The sequence below is a fragment of the Lactuca saligna genome, chromosome 5, assembly GCF_052625555.1.
Source record: "Lactuca saligna cultivar CGN05327 chromosome 5, ASM5262555v1, whole genome shotgun sequence".
Classification (NCBI taxonomy): Eukaryota; Viridiplantae; Streptophyta; class Magnoliopsida; order Asterales; family Asteraceae; genus Lactuca; species Lactuca saligna.
Genome location: NC_136421.1, coordinates 197,374,547 through 197,391,053, shown reverse-complemented (window position 1 = coordinate 197,391,053; position 16,507 = coordinate 197,374,547). Strand labels below are relative to the sequence as shown.

At 31.2% G+C, this 16,507-nt stretch overlaps 1 protein-coding gene across 1 annotated transcript; it reads right to left on the bottom strand.

The window, feature by feature from the left end:
• Positions 1-3,027: 3,027 nt before the first annotated feature.
• LOC144997740 (RNA-binding protein involved in heterochromatin assembly dri1-like) lies at positions 3,028-4,184 on the bottom strand. Its single transcript, XM_078957609.1, has 4 exons — positions 4,073-4,184; positions 3,544-3,894; positions 3,367-3,441; positions 3,028-3,250 (listed from the first exon to the last, which is right to left on the bottom strand). Exons 2-3 carry the CDS (start codon positions 3,867-3,869, stop codon positions 3,372-3,374), a joined length of 396 nt encoding a protein of 131 aa, XP_078813735.1. The 5' UTR covers positions 3,870-3,894; positions 4,073-4,184; the 3' UTR covers positions 3,028-3,250; positions 3,367-3,371.
• Positions 4,185-16,507: the final 12,323 nt, after the last annotated feature.

Sequence of the window (16,507 nt, the reverse complement as noted above, 5' to 3'; positions counted from 1 at the left end):
ACTAATAAGCAATAAGCTTTTTTGCCAAACACCCCTAAATGGTTATTACTTCCATTTATATATACCCAAACCACTTGTATTGTTTATCGTCCTCTTTTTTTTTTTTTTTTCGTTTTCCTTAATTCCTTTATTAATTTAATATCATACTAAGTAAAATGCTAAAATATATCAATAATAGTTTATAAAAATAAACCTTTAGAATATCAGATGTTGTGATTCAAAAGTCGATAAATAGGCATTTGAGAAGGCCAAAATACTCAGGTGTCAACTTGTTCATTGTGATTTTAAACCAAGTTTGGTCACAAATTAAAACATTTTCAACGATGGTATGTAATTCAAGGATTCATATTGATTTAGGTTCTCGAAACCTTAAAATATTGAACAAAATTTATATAGAACCTTATAATAGGGATAATAATCACCGTAATCAGGAAGTCCATGTGATGAAACTTGATATTATAAGGACCAATGATGAAAAACGTTTCATTTTTAGACTAAACAAGATGAAAAATATACAAACTACCTTAATCATGTCAAATCTTGTGTTTAACCGTTCTTTATTGCAAAACTAAGATGCCAAAATATACAAACTAATGATAATACAATGCTCTAACTAGCCCTCTTGGTTGAGTTCTTTGAACCTGCAAAGCTAAAACATTAAAGAAACATAGTAAAACCCTTTTTAGGAACAAATCTGATATAATAAAGCCTTCACCCAATATATTTATAAGATAAAAATACAAAAAGTTAAAAATGATGAAATCAATTACAAGTAAGTATTAAAATAAAAATCTGTTAACAAAGAGTCATCTGCTGGAGGGACATTTGAATCAACATTTATTTTCTGATGGTTTCAAATTTTGAATTATCCGAAATTCAGGGAAGGAGATAGAATTTGTTGAGAAATATAAGGATTTAAAATACAGGTTAAAATTTAATATTATTTTATTGATGACTACTTGTACTATTAGCTTACTAATTTAAACGTTTTAAAAAAATAATATTATTATATTCAATCTATTTTTAGAAATAGTGTGATTTCTTTTATAACATAGTAAATATATATATATATATATATATATATATATATATATATATATATATATATATATATAATTGTTTTTTTTTTTCAAATAACAAAAAATATCATAAATGGTTCCTGTAGTAGTGAAATGATAAAAAAGTTATTTGGTTAACGAATAAAACTTAACGGGTTGAGCAATAAAAAAACCAAATATCAAAAGTTTTTTAAACTTAGAGATTAAACTTCAAATCTCATAAAAACACACAAGACCATTTATGAGATTTTTTCTAAATTCAATTCAAAAGACTTGTAAAATCAGATGACAAGAAAACAACAATAATATACATCAAAAGATCAAAGAATCGTACAGCATTTGCTTTCGCAAATGTGAACTTCCACATTGAGAAGAATATACATAGAACAACGATCTAAGTTTATATTAGTGAAAAACAATTTATATAATAAATAACTAAATAAAATAATTAGATTTTAAATGACTAAATTAATGCCAATTAAGTGTATATTTAGGTATTATGTATTCAAAGAGATTTTGTAATCTTTTGGGAAGAAAGTGAGAATGTAGTCGTACGTTATGTATAAATTAATCTTAGAAAAAGCACATGGTTCCTACCTATATATGTAAATTTATCAGGTATTATATATATATATATATATATATATATATATATATATATATATATATATATATATATATATATATATATATATATATATATATATATATATATATATATATATATATATATATATATATATATATATATATGGGGAGGGGGGGGGGGGGGGGGGGGGGTTCTAATGTAGTATCTAGTTTATTGCTCGCGAATCATTGGGTTATTTTTGTTTCCAATTTCTAGATATTCTCTGCATGGATGCTTTTAATCGTATTGCCATTGTCTGATCGGCCAAATGTTGGTGGCAAAATACTCGAATAATATATAATTGGTCTCTTTGAATTTCTATCCAATCTTCAGCATCATTCGTTTTATTGACAGTGCATGTGTGTTTTCTTGGTATATTTGTGTGGGAATTAAGGCGGATTCAATAAACATACAAAAGATTTCTAGGTTCTCATGTGATGTGGATAAGAGTTTACACCATACAATAATTAATGATAAACAAACATGCATGAAGCTTGATCAATAGATTGAATAGAAAGCATGTGAAAATTTGTGAAAGATTTGTCAGGTTCCATAACTACATATGTATATTGCAATTAGAGTTAGAACATCCTAATTGCAAGTAATATAAGAATTAAATACGATGATGATTAGGATTGAATAAAAGTTGAATAGAATGTAAATGATAACATGAAGTAGAAATGAATGAGTTGAATAATTATTAAATAGATCAATAGAAAATAAAATAATGATTAGGATTGAATAAATGTCTAATGGGTTGTGGATGGTATTTTATATATGTTTAATGGAAGATATGAATTTTATAGAATTATATATGACAATCTATTGAATTTTATAGAATTTTATGGATTACGGATACCTTTAGAAACTTTAAGGCCAAATAATAATAATAATAATAATAATAATAATAAATTACTTTCTTAATATTAAAAAAGGGGGAGAGGGATGCAAGCTTGCAAAATAATTGTAATCGTCGGATTTCATAATTAAACCTCACAACAAGAAATTAAAGCTTGGACAATTCATAAGACTGAGAAATTATCAATCTTTAAGGCCAAAAGGAGAGAGAGAGAGAGAGAGAGAGAGAGAGAGAGAGAGAGAGAGAGAGAGAGAGAGAGAGAGAGAGAGAGAGAGAGAGAGAGAGAGAGAGAGAGAGAGAGAGAGAGAGAGAGAGAGAGAGAGAGAGAGAGAGAGAGAGAGAGAGAGAGAGAGAGAGAGAGAGAGAGAGAGAGAGAGAGAGAGAGAGAGAGAGAGAGAGAGAGAGAGAGAGAGAGAGAGAGAGAGAGAGAGAGAGAGAGAGAGAGAGAGAGAGAGAGAGAGAGAGAGAGAGAGAGAGAGACATGCTAGAGATTCTTACGGTTCCATAAACTTCATCTAAGAAGAGATTACACCGTATATAAACTCAGAAACTATCAAGCCTTTAAGGCATAAAATTAAAAAAAGAAAAAAAGAAAGAAGGTTGCTGAATATCGCCTATAGAAAGAGAATAAACAAAGAAGAAAGAGTAAATAAAAAAAACATGGCCATTGAAGGGCAGGTTTCTCTTCCTTGATTCATTTTCTTTCTGAAAAAGAAAAAAAAAAAAAAACAAAATCAAATCTTTACACATTTACCAGAAATGAAAATAACTAACAAAACAGACATACACGATTAACAGATGCATCTTACTTAATTAATTACCTTAATCATTCCCTTGGTGTTTTGCATTTGTAGCATTCCATTCTGCTAGCATAATTGTGCACTCCACAACCTAATCTGCATGATATCAAACAACGAACAACAAATAAGAAACTTTTCATATAAATTTCTTGGTTAATGTTTTCATTTAAAAAAAAAAAAAAAAAAAAAAATCTATACCTATTGCAAATCCAATCTCCGGTTTTCCAACCTGGAACAGCGCTAGCATCATAGCCATAACACGCTGCTGTCGTCGCAGCCATCATAGCGCTAAAATCTTTGAGTCCTCCACACCTATAACATGCGTTCCTACTAGCATAATTGTGTGTCCCACAGTTAAATGTAGCACAATACCAATCACCAGCCAAAACCTCCGTTCTGTTCATAGCATAACATGACACCTCTTCAGGGGACGCAAACTTGGGACAATGACATCTTTGACAAGCGTCACGTTTCTTGAAGTTCAAATGCTGACATGAAGCACACATCCAGTCTCCACTGCTCATTTTCTCTTGTTGTAAGTTTTAGAACCTGAAACATCGATGAAAAAGATCCATCACATTCTATCTCCTTTGAAGCTTAAAAGTAATTAATTATTCATGATGCACAACTACAAATCATATGATGATGATCCTTCATAGAGAATTGTCACATTTTATCTCCTTTAAAATCTTTGAAAACACCATTTACGTATAGAGTAAGTACTGACCTTGAGAATGTGTTGATGTAGATATCACGGAATGAAGCGAACTAGCAAAAGAAGAGATGGTGTGATAATATTTGAGTTGGTGATTTTTTTTAATGGAACTTGAATGGTTTATATACTTGCCAAAAGATTCTCAAAAGTGGGACCCATGTAAGCAATAGAACTAATAAGCCATCTTACTTAGACATCTATCATATTGTTTTTTATATGGTCTCCTTGGAATGGGATTCGAAAAGTTAGAAAAGTTCCATTTTTGTCTAGATAATCCTTTCAAATCAGTTTATTTTGGTTAGTTTTGAACATATATATCTCCTTCTTACGAGTGGGATCTAACTGCATCTGAAACATGAGTAATTGTTAAAAAGTTGAAATCTTATTATAAAGAGAAAAAACATGCGTACATTTTTTTTATTATTAAGTTACTAGTTTGCATATGTTTTCAATTTAAAGGTTGACTGAAAGATGGTTTTTTACATGCATAAATTTTGGTATGAAAATTACTTAGGGATCACGCTAATTTTATATATCCTCAGGTCTCAAACTCCCAATCCATCTCTTGTAAAATACTATTATATGCTAATGTGTCCATGAGGAGACAAACAGATAAACTTCGTTTTAGATGCATGGAGGTGGCAATGTACAAACGAATAAAATGTTCCCATATTAAAATTCCAAGAATGCCCCTTCTTTACATGATTCCGCCAGCATTATTTGAACAAAAAGGCTTCCAAGTTATTCCCTTTCATACTATTTCCACTTTTAGTAATATATTATGAGGATTTTAATGTTATTAATTAAGGAAGTGAAGAGTGCATGATACATCCATCCATCTTTCTTCATCCCTCTCCTAATTGCTTTCTTACATGCACGACCCCACTCATGACATGCATGCATACAATGTATAATTAACAGATGAACCTTTCATATCTAGGTTTATATAGTTCCGATCAAGGCGTACTGTTTCTGCTTAGTTATCTGTTTATTTATAAGAACTAATGTTCTATATATTCTTTCTTTCACATGGGAATAAATTCCTTATAAAACAATGGTGCACCATTACAAAATTCTATTCTTCATGGCCTTTGATTATTTTTATAGCAATAATTCAAATCGGTACATTCAGATTCATTTTTACCCTACATTTATGAGCAAAAATATAGCTTATTGGTCTATTTTTAATAGCGAAAATTAATAAATTGTAGTTAAAGGATAGAAAATAAAAACATTAGACAAGATCAGTGGCAGACGCAGAATATTTGAGTAGGGGTGTCACTTGTACTTCAAATCGATGCACCTAATAGAAAAAACAACTTTTTTTACACTACGTGTCGGAAATTGAACAGTGACCCAGGACCCCCGGTCTCCACTAAGGTCCGCCCCTGACGAGATGGAGGATGTAACATGATTACATGACGATGACTCGACACCCACTACAAGAAATACCATCAAGCACTGCAACAAAAAGGGAATTATTGGTGATAAATGTCGCCGCTAAAGCCTAAAATTGTCGCCGGTAAAAACTCTTCACTACTATTTTGTTGCTGTTGTTCAAAATCTCGTCGATAAAAATATTTGTCGCCGCTATTGCTATTGTTGTCGGTCATACCCAGTGTCATCGCTAATGGTCTTGTCACCGGTAATAACATTTTTATATTTTTTAATTTTTTTTAATTAATGATTTTGGATGCAAAAAATCGATACATAACGACATTAAATGCAAAAAAAAATTACATAATAAATCTGATTACATCCCAAATACTATGATAATTAATTTTATACCAAAATAAACAATTAAAGTTTTAAAATTCTAACAAGTAGCAAAGTGTCACGATAAATGTAACATAAAAAACACAAATTAATTATCCGATGAATCATCATCTCCGTTTCAATTGTTTCCTCATTGATGTTTTCCCGATTGAAAAAACACATAAAGCTCTTCTCTACATGCCGCGTCAATGAGCAGTACCCGAAGATTTTCCAACTACATAATAAATAACAAGATATATAAACTTATAAGTTAAATTATCAAACATAAACAAAAACTACCAAAGTACATTACTATTTTTGGCACTTAAATACAAGATATACCAAAAGTAAATTGTTATTTCTTGTACTTGGACAAAAACACAATTACCAAATCAACATGCATTTATCAATGCTAAAGTACATTGCTATTTTTAAACTATAACAAAAAGTCAAAGTATTGTTGGGTCAAAAATATGGTTTATACTTAACTTTTCTAAGCATTTATTATTTTTAGTCTTGGGACAAAAATAATATTTAGTTTACTTGTAGCTTGGACAGAAAACCTATGTGTTTTCGGTTTAGTATTGGGTTTTGGCCTTGAGTTTGTGGTCTATATATATATATATATATATATATATATATATATATATATATATATATATATATATATATATATATATATATATATATATATATATATATATATATATATATATATATATAAATGACATAATTTCACAATTGGTCCCTGTAGTTTATAGAATATCGCACTTTGAGGACTTCCTAGCAAAAAGTTACGCGACTGGTCCTTGTGGTTTGTAAAATTACATGACAGGTCCTCCTGCCATTAAATCTAACTTTTCTGCCGTTAGATTTTAAGGAAAAGACTATTTTGCCCTTCTGCTAATATTGTAATATACTACAAACCTCAAGGACCATCCGTGTAATTTTCTAAATATGAAATTTTGTATATATATAAATTATAAATATAAATTTCGTGTATATATATATATATATATATATATATATATAAAGACTTGATATTTTTTTTTTAATCTGTTTAACATTTTATTATTATTATTATTTTTTAATTTTAGTTATGTATGGTTTTTTTAATATTTTTATTTATTTTAATTAAAGTAAATAAACTTAAATTCAATAAACCATATCGAATCTTTTTTTTCTTAATTATGAAATGAAACGCTAATGTTTTTTTTTATTTTTTTAATTTAATGCGGTTACGGTTTATTTTAATTTTTTTACTTTGATGCTCCATAGTTAATATTATTAGCAACTTTATGTTTGCATTTATCATTATCATTATTTCGCCTTTTGTTGTTTTTTTATATATATTTAGTTATTTATTATTCTTCTATTGTTTTTATTTACTTTGATTCAATTAATGAAAAATAGAAAAAATAAAACAAAAACAAAAACAAAAAACTAAAAACACCAAAGTTGTAAAATACTCTAATATATTAATACATTTTACACATTTCATATTTTTTTTGTTTTTTCACATTTTTCTTATTAAATTTTGTTATTTATGGTTTTTGTAACTTTTTTTTTATTTTGATTTGTGTAAATAAAAAAGTTATGTTTATTTTCTTTATTTATATTTGTAAATATAACTATTTTATTTACGCGAAAGAAAATAAAAAAACTACAAAAACCATAAATAACCAAAATTATTAAAAAAAAAACACTAAAAAAACTCAAACACCAAAATTGTAATATACTCTTCTATATTCATACATTTTACATTTTTTGGAAAAGGTCAAAAAAAAGTTATCAAGTTGATGAAAAAAAAATAACTAAAAAATAATACGAAAAAAATTAAAAAAATAATACAATTTTTTTTTTAAAAATACGTAAAAACCAAAAAAAAGATGAAAATGTAAAATGTATTAATATATTAGAGTATATTAGAATTTGTTGTTTGAGTTTTTGTTTTTTGTGTTTTTATTTTTCATTACTTGAATCAAAATAAATAAAAATAATAGAAGAATAATAAATAATTAAAATTATAACAAAAATAGAAAACAAAAGGTCAAACAAGGATAGTAATAAATGCAAACATAAAGTTGCTAACGATATTAACTATTGAGTAATAAAAAAAACATTAACAGTAACGGCATAAAATTAAAATAAAATAAAATAATATTAACGTTTCAATTCACAAATAAGAAAAATTAAATGAAAAAAATAATTTCGATATGGTTTATCGAATTTAAATTTATTTACTCGATTCAAAATAAATAAAAATATATCAAAAATCCATAAATTACTAAAACTATAAAATAAAAATAGAAATCAAAATGTCAAAAAGATAATAAAAAGTTTATCAAAATTTTGAAATTAAATATATATATATATATATATATATATATATATATATATATATATATAATTTATATATATACAAAATGCGAAATTTGTAATATATATATATATATATATATATATATATATATATATATATATATATATATATTTCATATTTAGAAAATTACACGAATGGTCCTTGAGGTTTGTAGTGTATTGTAATATTGGTATAAGGGCAAAATAGTCTTTTTCCTTAAAATCCAATGGCATAGACGTTAGATTTAACGGCAATTGGACCTTTTATGTAATTTTAAAAAACACAGGGACCAACCGCGTGAGTTTTTGCTAGGAAATCCTCAAAGTGCGATATTCTGTAAACCACAGGGACCAATTGTGAAATTTTGTCTATATATATATATATATATATATATATATATATATATATATATATATATATATATATATATATATATATATATATATATATAAAAGGGTGAGGAGTAAAGGTTGCATTCTTTCATAATCATATTGTAGAGAGAGAAACTTAGAGAAAAGAAGAGTGTGTTTGTGTGTGTGTGAATCTAGTGTGTTGAAGCATCAATCTTATCATCAATACATCGTAGATGTATCTTCTTCTTCTTCTTCTCCATTTGATCTTGCATCATCCACTAGATTGGGATTCTGCACCATCAAGTGGATCTGATTGATACATCAAGCCAAATTTGGGACTTACAATTAGTAGAAGAGCTTGGATTGTATCATTCTCTTTGGCAAGATTTGGAGCATTTTTGCACTTTTTCTTGAAGGATTTTATGTTTTTGGATAGTTTTTTGACAATATATTGGGGGTTTGTTCTTTGTGTTTTTCATAAAAATGAGTTTTTGATCAAGTTTTAGAGCTAAAAATGATGAAAATCGCGTTTTTTGTTATGAAATTTGCGAAGGTTTAGCAGTGGTTTTTGACCGGAAACATGTTTACGGCTAGAGTTTGCAGCCGAAAACTTGTTTACGGCTAGGGTTTCATGCTTGTTTACGGCTAGGGTTACATGTTTTCGGTCAGACCTCGTTCCTCACGGAGGCGGCCGAAATCTCGGATTAGGGTTCCTCGGCGTTTTCGGCTTCCGAAGAGTTGTTGGCCCAACTCGTTTACGGTACACGGATTATCGGCCCAACACTTCGGATCCAAACTTCGCCTACGCGACCATCAGCGAATATATCAAAAATCCGGTTTGTAGCAAGATTTGTACCCAAGTCACACGCATACACAACCCAAGCCTTACCAATCCATCTAGCAAGCCTCATGTTATATTTCTTCCCGATTTTATTCAAATATCATATTTTTGGTCCAGTTTCACAATTTTGACAATTTTAGTCCAAAATTAAAATTTTCAAATTTTAAAGTTTCATTTTCAACCTAAAACTTTGAGTTTTAATTTTTGAATTCCTAAAATTGAATTTTTGCCCCTAAAAATTGACTTTGACTTCCAAGTATGACCTTTGAATTTAAACTTTGACTTTCTTGTTTAACCTTCAAATTTTCACTTTTAGCTTTTCGGTTTCACTTTTAAGGTTGACTTTTTAAGTTTTAACTTTTTAAATTTGACTTTTAAGGTTGACTATCGAGGTTTAAAGTCAAATGGAATTTTTGGTAGACAATGAGTTCCGCAAATATCTCTGTCAAAGAAGTTTCATTCTCTCAATCTTGTGAAGCTACGATTAAGTTTTTTCGCGAACAAATTGATTTGCTAAAAAAGGAAAATGAAAACCTTAAATATGAAGGATATACAGTTAAGAAAGATCAAAAACCCTTAAAAGCACAACTAGAGTCCAAAACAAAGGACTTTAGAAAACATGAAGAAGAATACAGTAATGAAAGACCTCTTTCATACTTAACATTTTTACTCCAAGTTACTCCAATACATGCTACTTGCATATTTATAATACAATATTTTACATTGATGGTTTAATTACATAAGCCTGGATATAAACCGATTAAGTTTTAGCATATTATATAACTACCCAGGAAATTATAATTTTATACATACATGACCACTAAATACAAAAGTAATGTATTAACTATTCTAAATTATCCAACAGTATGTGTCTATACTTGATACTTATTACCTGAAATAGTTAAACACTGAGAGGGATAAGCGGTGATGCTTAGTGGGTTCAGTAACAGATACAATATAACGTTATGTCATATATATATATATATATATATATATATACATACATACTAATATGACAGAAGCAAAGACGAACAAAGAACAACAAATGCATATGTGAATCATGTGACAAGCTTTCCATTTTAATCAATAAATTGATTAAAAGATTTACAATCAATGAGACATAACACTTTCAACTTGATATACATCAATAAAGCTTCAGTCCTAGTGACACAGAAAATACACAGTTTCTGATTATCATTTTGCTAGAATATACAGGCTTTCAACCCTACATAGCCCTATATCAATACCAGAAGTGATACGAGTTATGCTCTACATGGCCAAAGGCACAAAGTCGATGCCAGAAGTTATACGAGTCAAGCTCTTCATGGATAAAGACATAATATCAATACCAGAAGTGATACGAGACATGCTCTACCTGGCCAAATGCACATTGCAAATACTAGAAGTTATACGATACAAGCTCTACATGGCCAAAGGTATAAATCCATACGCTTGATAACACGGGAAAGCATATTACACATATAACACATAACATACAATTGCTTCTATATATTGAACTCACCGTGAAATAACCGGAGGTTAAAATGGTAATTTGAGCAACACTTCATTTCTATAAATTACTTTCTTCAATGAAAAATGGGAGCTTTTTTGAAAATCGGGCCTTGCGAGTGTTGAGTTTCAAATCGAAAAGATAAATTTCTCAGAGTCTTTGCGTACATTGGGACATTCTTCAGGTGTTAGGTAGGATCCCGAGACTTCGAGGGATGTAAAATAGCTTGAAAGAAGGTTTAAAGTGAAAAAGTGTGAAAAAATCCAACCAAAATTAGGAGGGTTCATACCTCCCCTTATATATGGTGCGAGGCTCGGATCTGAAGAGGGAATGAGAACATGCGTCAGCAACGAGGGCGAGGGGGAAGGGTACATGTCGGGCTCGTAGGGCTGCACGCGTCGGATGCGAGGGAAAGACACGTGTCGGATGCACAAGCGATATGGCTCGCTTCGGACCTTCGGACGCACCATGATTCGGACACGCATCACGCATGCGAGGCTTGTATGTGGTCGAGTCCGAGCCTAGTATGCGAAACTTCTCAGATTTTGTGCCCAAATCTTCAAAAATTCATAACATTCACATACGAGCTCCGTTTTCAACGTTCTTTATATCCACACGTAGGAAATATTATGCTCTACAACTTTCGTTTAGACTCTGTTGGCTAATTTTGAATTTATTTTTAATATTATTATTTTTAAAAGACCGGGACAGGAAAATCCGTTAAAATTCATAACTTCTTCATCCGATGTCCGTTTTCGTCTGTCTTTTTACCGTTGTACTATTATTGACGAGACCTTCAATTCTCGTTTAGGTTGTGTTGGCAAAAAATCAATAGAATACTATGACTTACATTTAGATCACTAAAGCTAAAAAGTAGTTTATTGAAAACTCACTTTTTACGCTAAATAGTGTTTTGTCGGTTTTGTCGCGGATCTTCGATTGGTCATAACTTCTTCTTTATAACTCGAATTTCGATGAGGTTTTCGTCAAAATGCTTTTAACGAGATAATCTACAACTTTCTATTTTCGTTAATTTCGATAGTTGACTTTTGATCAGAATCACATAAGACTTCCAATATTTTCCGAATGATTCTAAACATAGTTTTACTTCAAATCTTGTAAAAACTATCTTGTTAGAACTCAACGTTCAAAAACATATAATATTATTCATTTTAAGCTAATAAGCCTTACAAAACATGATAATCGAACAAGGTTGTTAACATGTATGTTACAAATACCTCCTCCTTTCGAGAATTTCATCCCCGAATTTACAACGATTAAAACAAATGGGGATATTTCGTTATTATTTCACTCTTATTTTCCCAAGTATAATTTGGGCCTCGATGGTGTTTCCACTTGACAAGCACCAATTCCACTTCTTTATTACGTAGATTAGTCATTCTTTTGTTTACGATCTCTTTAGGCTCTTCTACATATCTTAACTTATTATCCAGTTTTACCTCGGATAACGGGACCGTTTCATCATATATGCTCAAGCGTTTATGCAGATAAATCACATGAAACACATTATGAATACATACAAAATCTTCAGGCAATTTCAAGCGATATGATTGTTTACTAATTCTCTGGATGATTTTGAAGGACCAACAAATCAAGGACTAGGTTTTCCTTTATTTCCAAATTGCATAATACCTTTCCATGGGGATACCTCCAACATTACGAAATCACCCACCTGGAATTCTATGAGTCGTTTCCTCCTTTCTTCATAGGACTTTTGTTGATCATGGGCCGCTTTCATTCTTTCTTGTACAATTTGAATTTTGTCAGTGGTATCTTGAATCAATTTAGGGCCTCCAAGGATATTCTGTCCTACTACACGCCAACATAATGGAGTACAATTTGAATTTTGTCAGTGGTATATTGAATCAAATTAGGGCCTCCAAGGATATTATGTCCTACTTTATGAGTCGTCTCCTCCTTTCTTCATAGGACTTTTGTTGATCCTGGGCCGCTTTCATTCTTTCTCGTACAATTTGAATTTTGTCAGTGGTATCTTGAATCAATTTAGGGCCTCCAAGGATATTTTGTCCTACTTCACGCTAACATAATGGAGTATGACATCTACATCCATATAGTGCTTCATATGGTGGCATTTTTATTGAAGTGTGGTAACTGTTATTATATGAAAATTCGACAAGAGGTAAGTACTTGTCCTAGTTACCACCAAACTCCAAGACACATGCAAGAAACATATCTTCTACTGTTTGGATCGTTATCTTCGTATGACCGTCTGTCTTGGCCTGATAAGCTGTACTGAGACAACTCGAGATCCCAATTCACATTGCATACTTTCCCAAAAAAGAGAATTGAAGCGAGTATCAAGATCGAAAATAATCTTTAGTGGCACACCATGTCTCGCAACCATTTCATATAAGTACACTTGTGCGTATTTCTCTATTGGAGTCGTTTCACGCATGGCAAGAAAATGTGCGCTTTTAGTCAATCGGTCGGCAACTACCCAAATACTATCATTTTGTCTAGTAGTCTTTGGCAATTTGGTAATAAAATCCATGGATAGCTCTTCCCATTTCCACATGGGAACACTAAGACTTTCTGGAACTCCATAAGACTTTTGGTGTTGTGCTTTAACTTGTAAGCATACTAAACATTCATGTACGTATCTTCCAATGTCTTTCTTTAATCTAGGATACCAATAATCAACTTTTACATCATAGTACATTTTACTTGTAACAGGATGTATTGACAGCTTAGACTTATGAGCTTCATCTAAAATCTTCTATCTTAATCCACCAATCTTTTGAATCCATAGCCGATTCTTAAATACCTTCAATCCTTATTGATCATCAATTAAAACATAAGTATAATGTATCATCCCTTCTTTCTTCACATTTTCTGGCTTTAAAGCCTCCACTTTCCATTTCTCTAGTTTATTAACAATAGTGAACTTTACTATAGTGTGAGTAATAGTATAACACATACTATTACGATAAGCTTTTCTGCTAAGAGCATCAGCAATTACATTGGCCTTTCCAGGATGATACAAGATTTCACAGGCATAGTCTTTGATCAGCTCTATGGCTCGTTGTTGTCTCATATTCAGAATTTACTGATTGAATATATACTTGAGACTTTTGTGGTCGCTAAACAATTTGCATTTTGTACCAAAAAGTTAATGTCTCCAATGTTTTAAGGCAAATACCACTGCAGCGAGTTCGAGGTCATGAGTGGGATAATGCTTTTCATAATCTTTCAGTTGTCTTGAGGCATATGCTATCACTTTGCATTAACACACAACCGAGTCCCAACCCAGAAGCATCACTATATACGGAGAAATCATTATCACCTTCTGGAAGTGATAAGATTGGAGCATGAGTCAAAAGATCTTTTAATGTTGCAAAATCTTTTTCTTGGGTTTCACTCCATTCGAACTTTGCTTCCTTTCGTGTAAGACTTTTGAGAGGTACAACTATATGTGAGAAATATTTAATGAATCTCCGGTAATACCCCACAATACCCAAGAAACTGCGTATTTCAAAAGCATTACGAGGCACTTCCCAATTCTGAATGGCTTCAATTTTGGTAGGATCTACGGATATACCGTCACCAGAAATCAAATGGCCTAGAAATTGAACTTGGCGATGCCAAAATTCACATTTCGAGAATTTAGCATATAGTTTCTCCTTTCGAAGAAGTTCAAATATTTCACGAATATGAATGGCATGATCAGATTCAAACTTGGAATAAATTAGAATATCATCAATGAATACGATGACAAATTTACTGAGCATTGGATCGCATACGCGATTCATCATATCCATGAATATAGCAGGAGCACTTGTCAAACCGCATGGCATGAAAAGGAATTCATAATGCCTATATCAAGTACGGAAAGCAGTCTTTGGTACATCCGACTTGTGTACTTTCAACTGATGATAGCCAGATCTCAAATCAATCTTCGAGAAATAGCTAACACGCTGAAGTTGATCAAACAAATCGTCAGTGCGAGGTAGTGGGTACTTGTTGTTGATAGTTACCTTATTTTAACTCATGGTAATCAATACACATTTGCATCGAACCGTCCTTCTTCTTGATAAACAACACTAATCGGTTGAAGAAAGCCTTTGTCAAGTAATTCCTACAACTGGACCATCATTTCTTTCATTTCGGCTGGTGCAAGACGATAAGGAGTCTTAGCAATCTGAGCAGCACCAGGCACAAGGTTAATTCGTAATTCTACTTTCCTATCCGGAGGAAGTCTAGGCAATTCTTCGGGAAAAGCATCAGGATATTCATTAACAGCGGGAACATCATTTAAAGTTTTCTTCTCCTTTTTTGAGATATCAACTATATAGGCCAGATAGATAGAACACCCCTTCGATATGAATTTCTGAGCTTTTCGGAAATAGATTATTTTTACGATTTTAAGTCTTTGTTCACCATAGACATAAATAGGATTCTCCCCTTCGATAGGAATGCGTACCATCTTTTCATAGCATAAGAGTTCTGCATGGATTTTTGACAACCAATCCATGCCGAGAATAATATCAAAGTTGGGCAAAGAGATAGGAACCAGATTAGCAAGAAAATTCTAGCCTTCAATTTCTATTACACAATCCCTATAGATTTTATCAGCAAGTAATGATATAATTCCTACAGTATCTACATGAAACGGTTACGCAAGTGCATAGCAAGCAATTTGAAAGGAATGCACAAATTCATGAGATACAAAAGAATATGACGCACCATAATTAAACAAGATGCGAGCAGGTCTAGAGTTGACTAGAAATGTACCAGTCACAACATTCAGGTCTTTACGTGCCTCCTCTGTAGTAATTTGGAATGCACGGCTTTTAGCTTTTGGCACCGCCTCCTTTTTAGTTGGAGTACTCTTTGGTTGTTGAACAGAAGCTTAACTCCCCAACATTTGACTAGTAAGATTAGGGAAGAAATGCTTCCTGTAGATAGTAACTGTTGGGTTATGAGCATTCTAACACTCCTAAGTGTACATGCAACCCTAAATACCTTGGATCTATGTTTTCTCTATTATACATGCAAATATGAATATCCAAGGTATTATCCTAAACTAGCATACAAAACTATCAATATAACAAGATAGAATACATACCTCTTTGATGGTGCTTGTCTTCATGAAGCTTGAGTGCCTAGTGCCCCAAGTGTGACACCTCAAATGGTTCACAATCATCAAAACACTTAGAATAACTTAGAGAGAATTCTACACTTCATGAAATCGGCTAGCCCTTTCTTAGTCTCACTAGTGGCCGATTTTCCTCAAGAATAAGATGCTTATATAGTTATACAATTAGGGTAAACCCTAATTGTCATGACTTTCCATTTCCTTGGATCCATGGGTTCAAATACACCATGGAGCATCATATGGGTTTTGGCCCAACTAGATAATCCATGGAGCATTAGCCCACTATACAAGTATGGATGATTTACACAATCAACCCATATATTTAATTAGTCTTCTTTTGATCACTCAATTAATCCTAGATTAATTCTTGATCAATACTAATTAAATAATCTCATTATTCTTATTATTAATATACTAGAACTTATAATATATTAATAACCATAAGTGTTTTATTTCTCTCATTTAGTCTATCCAAGTGCATGATGGTAT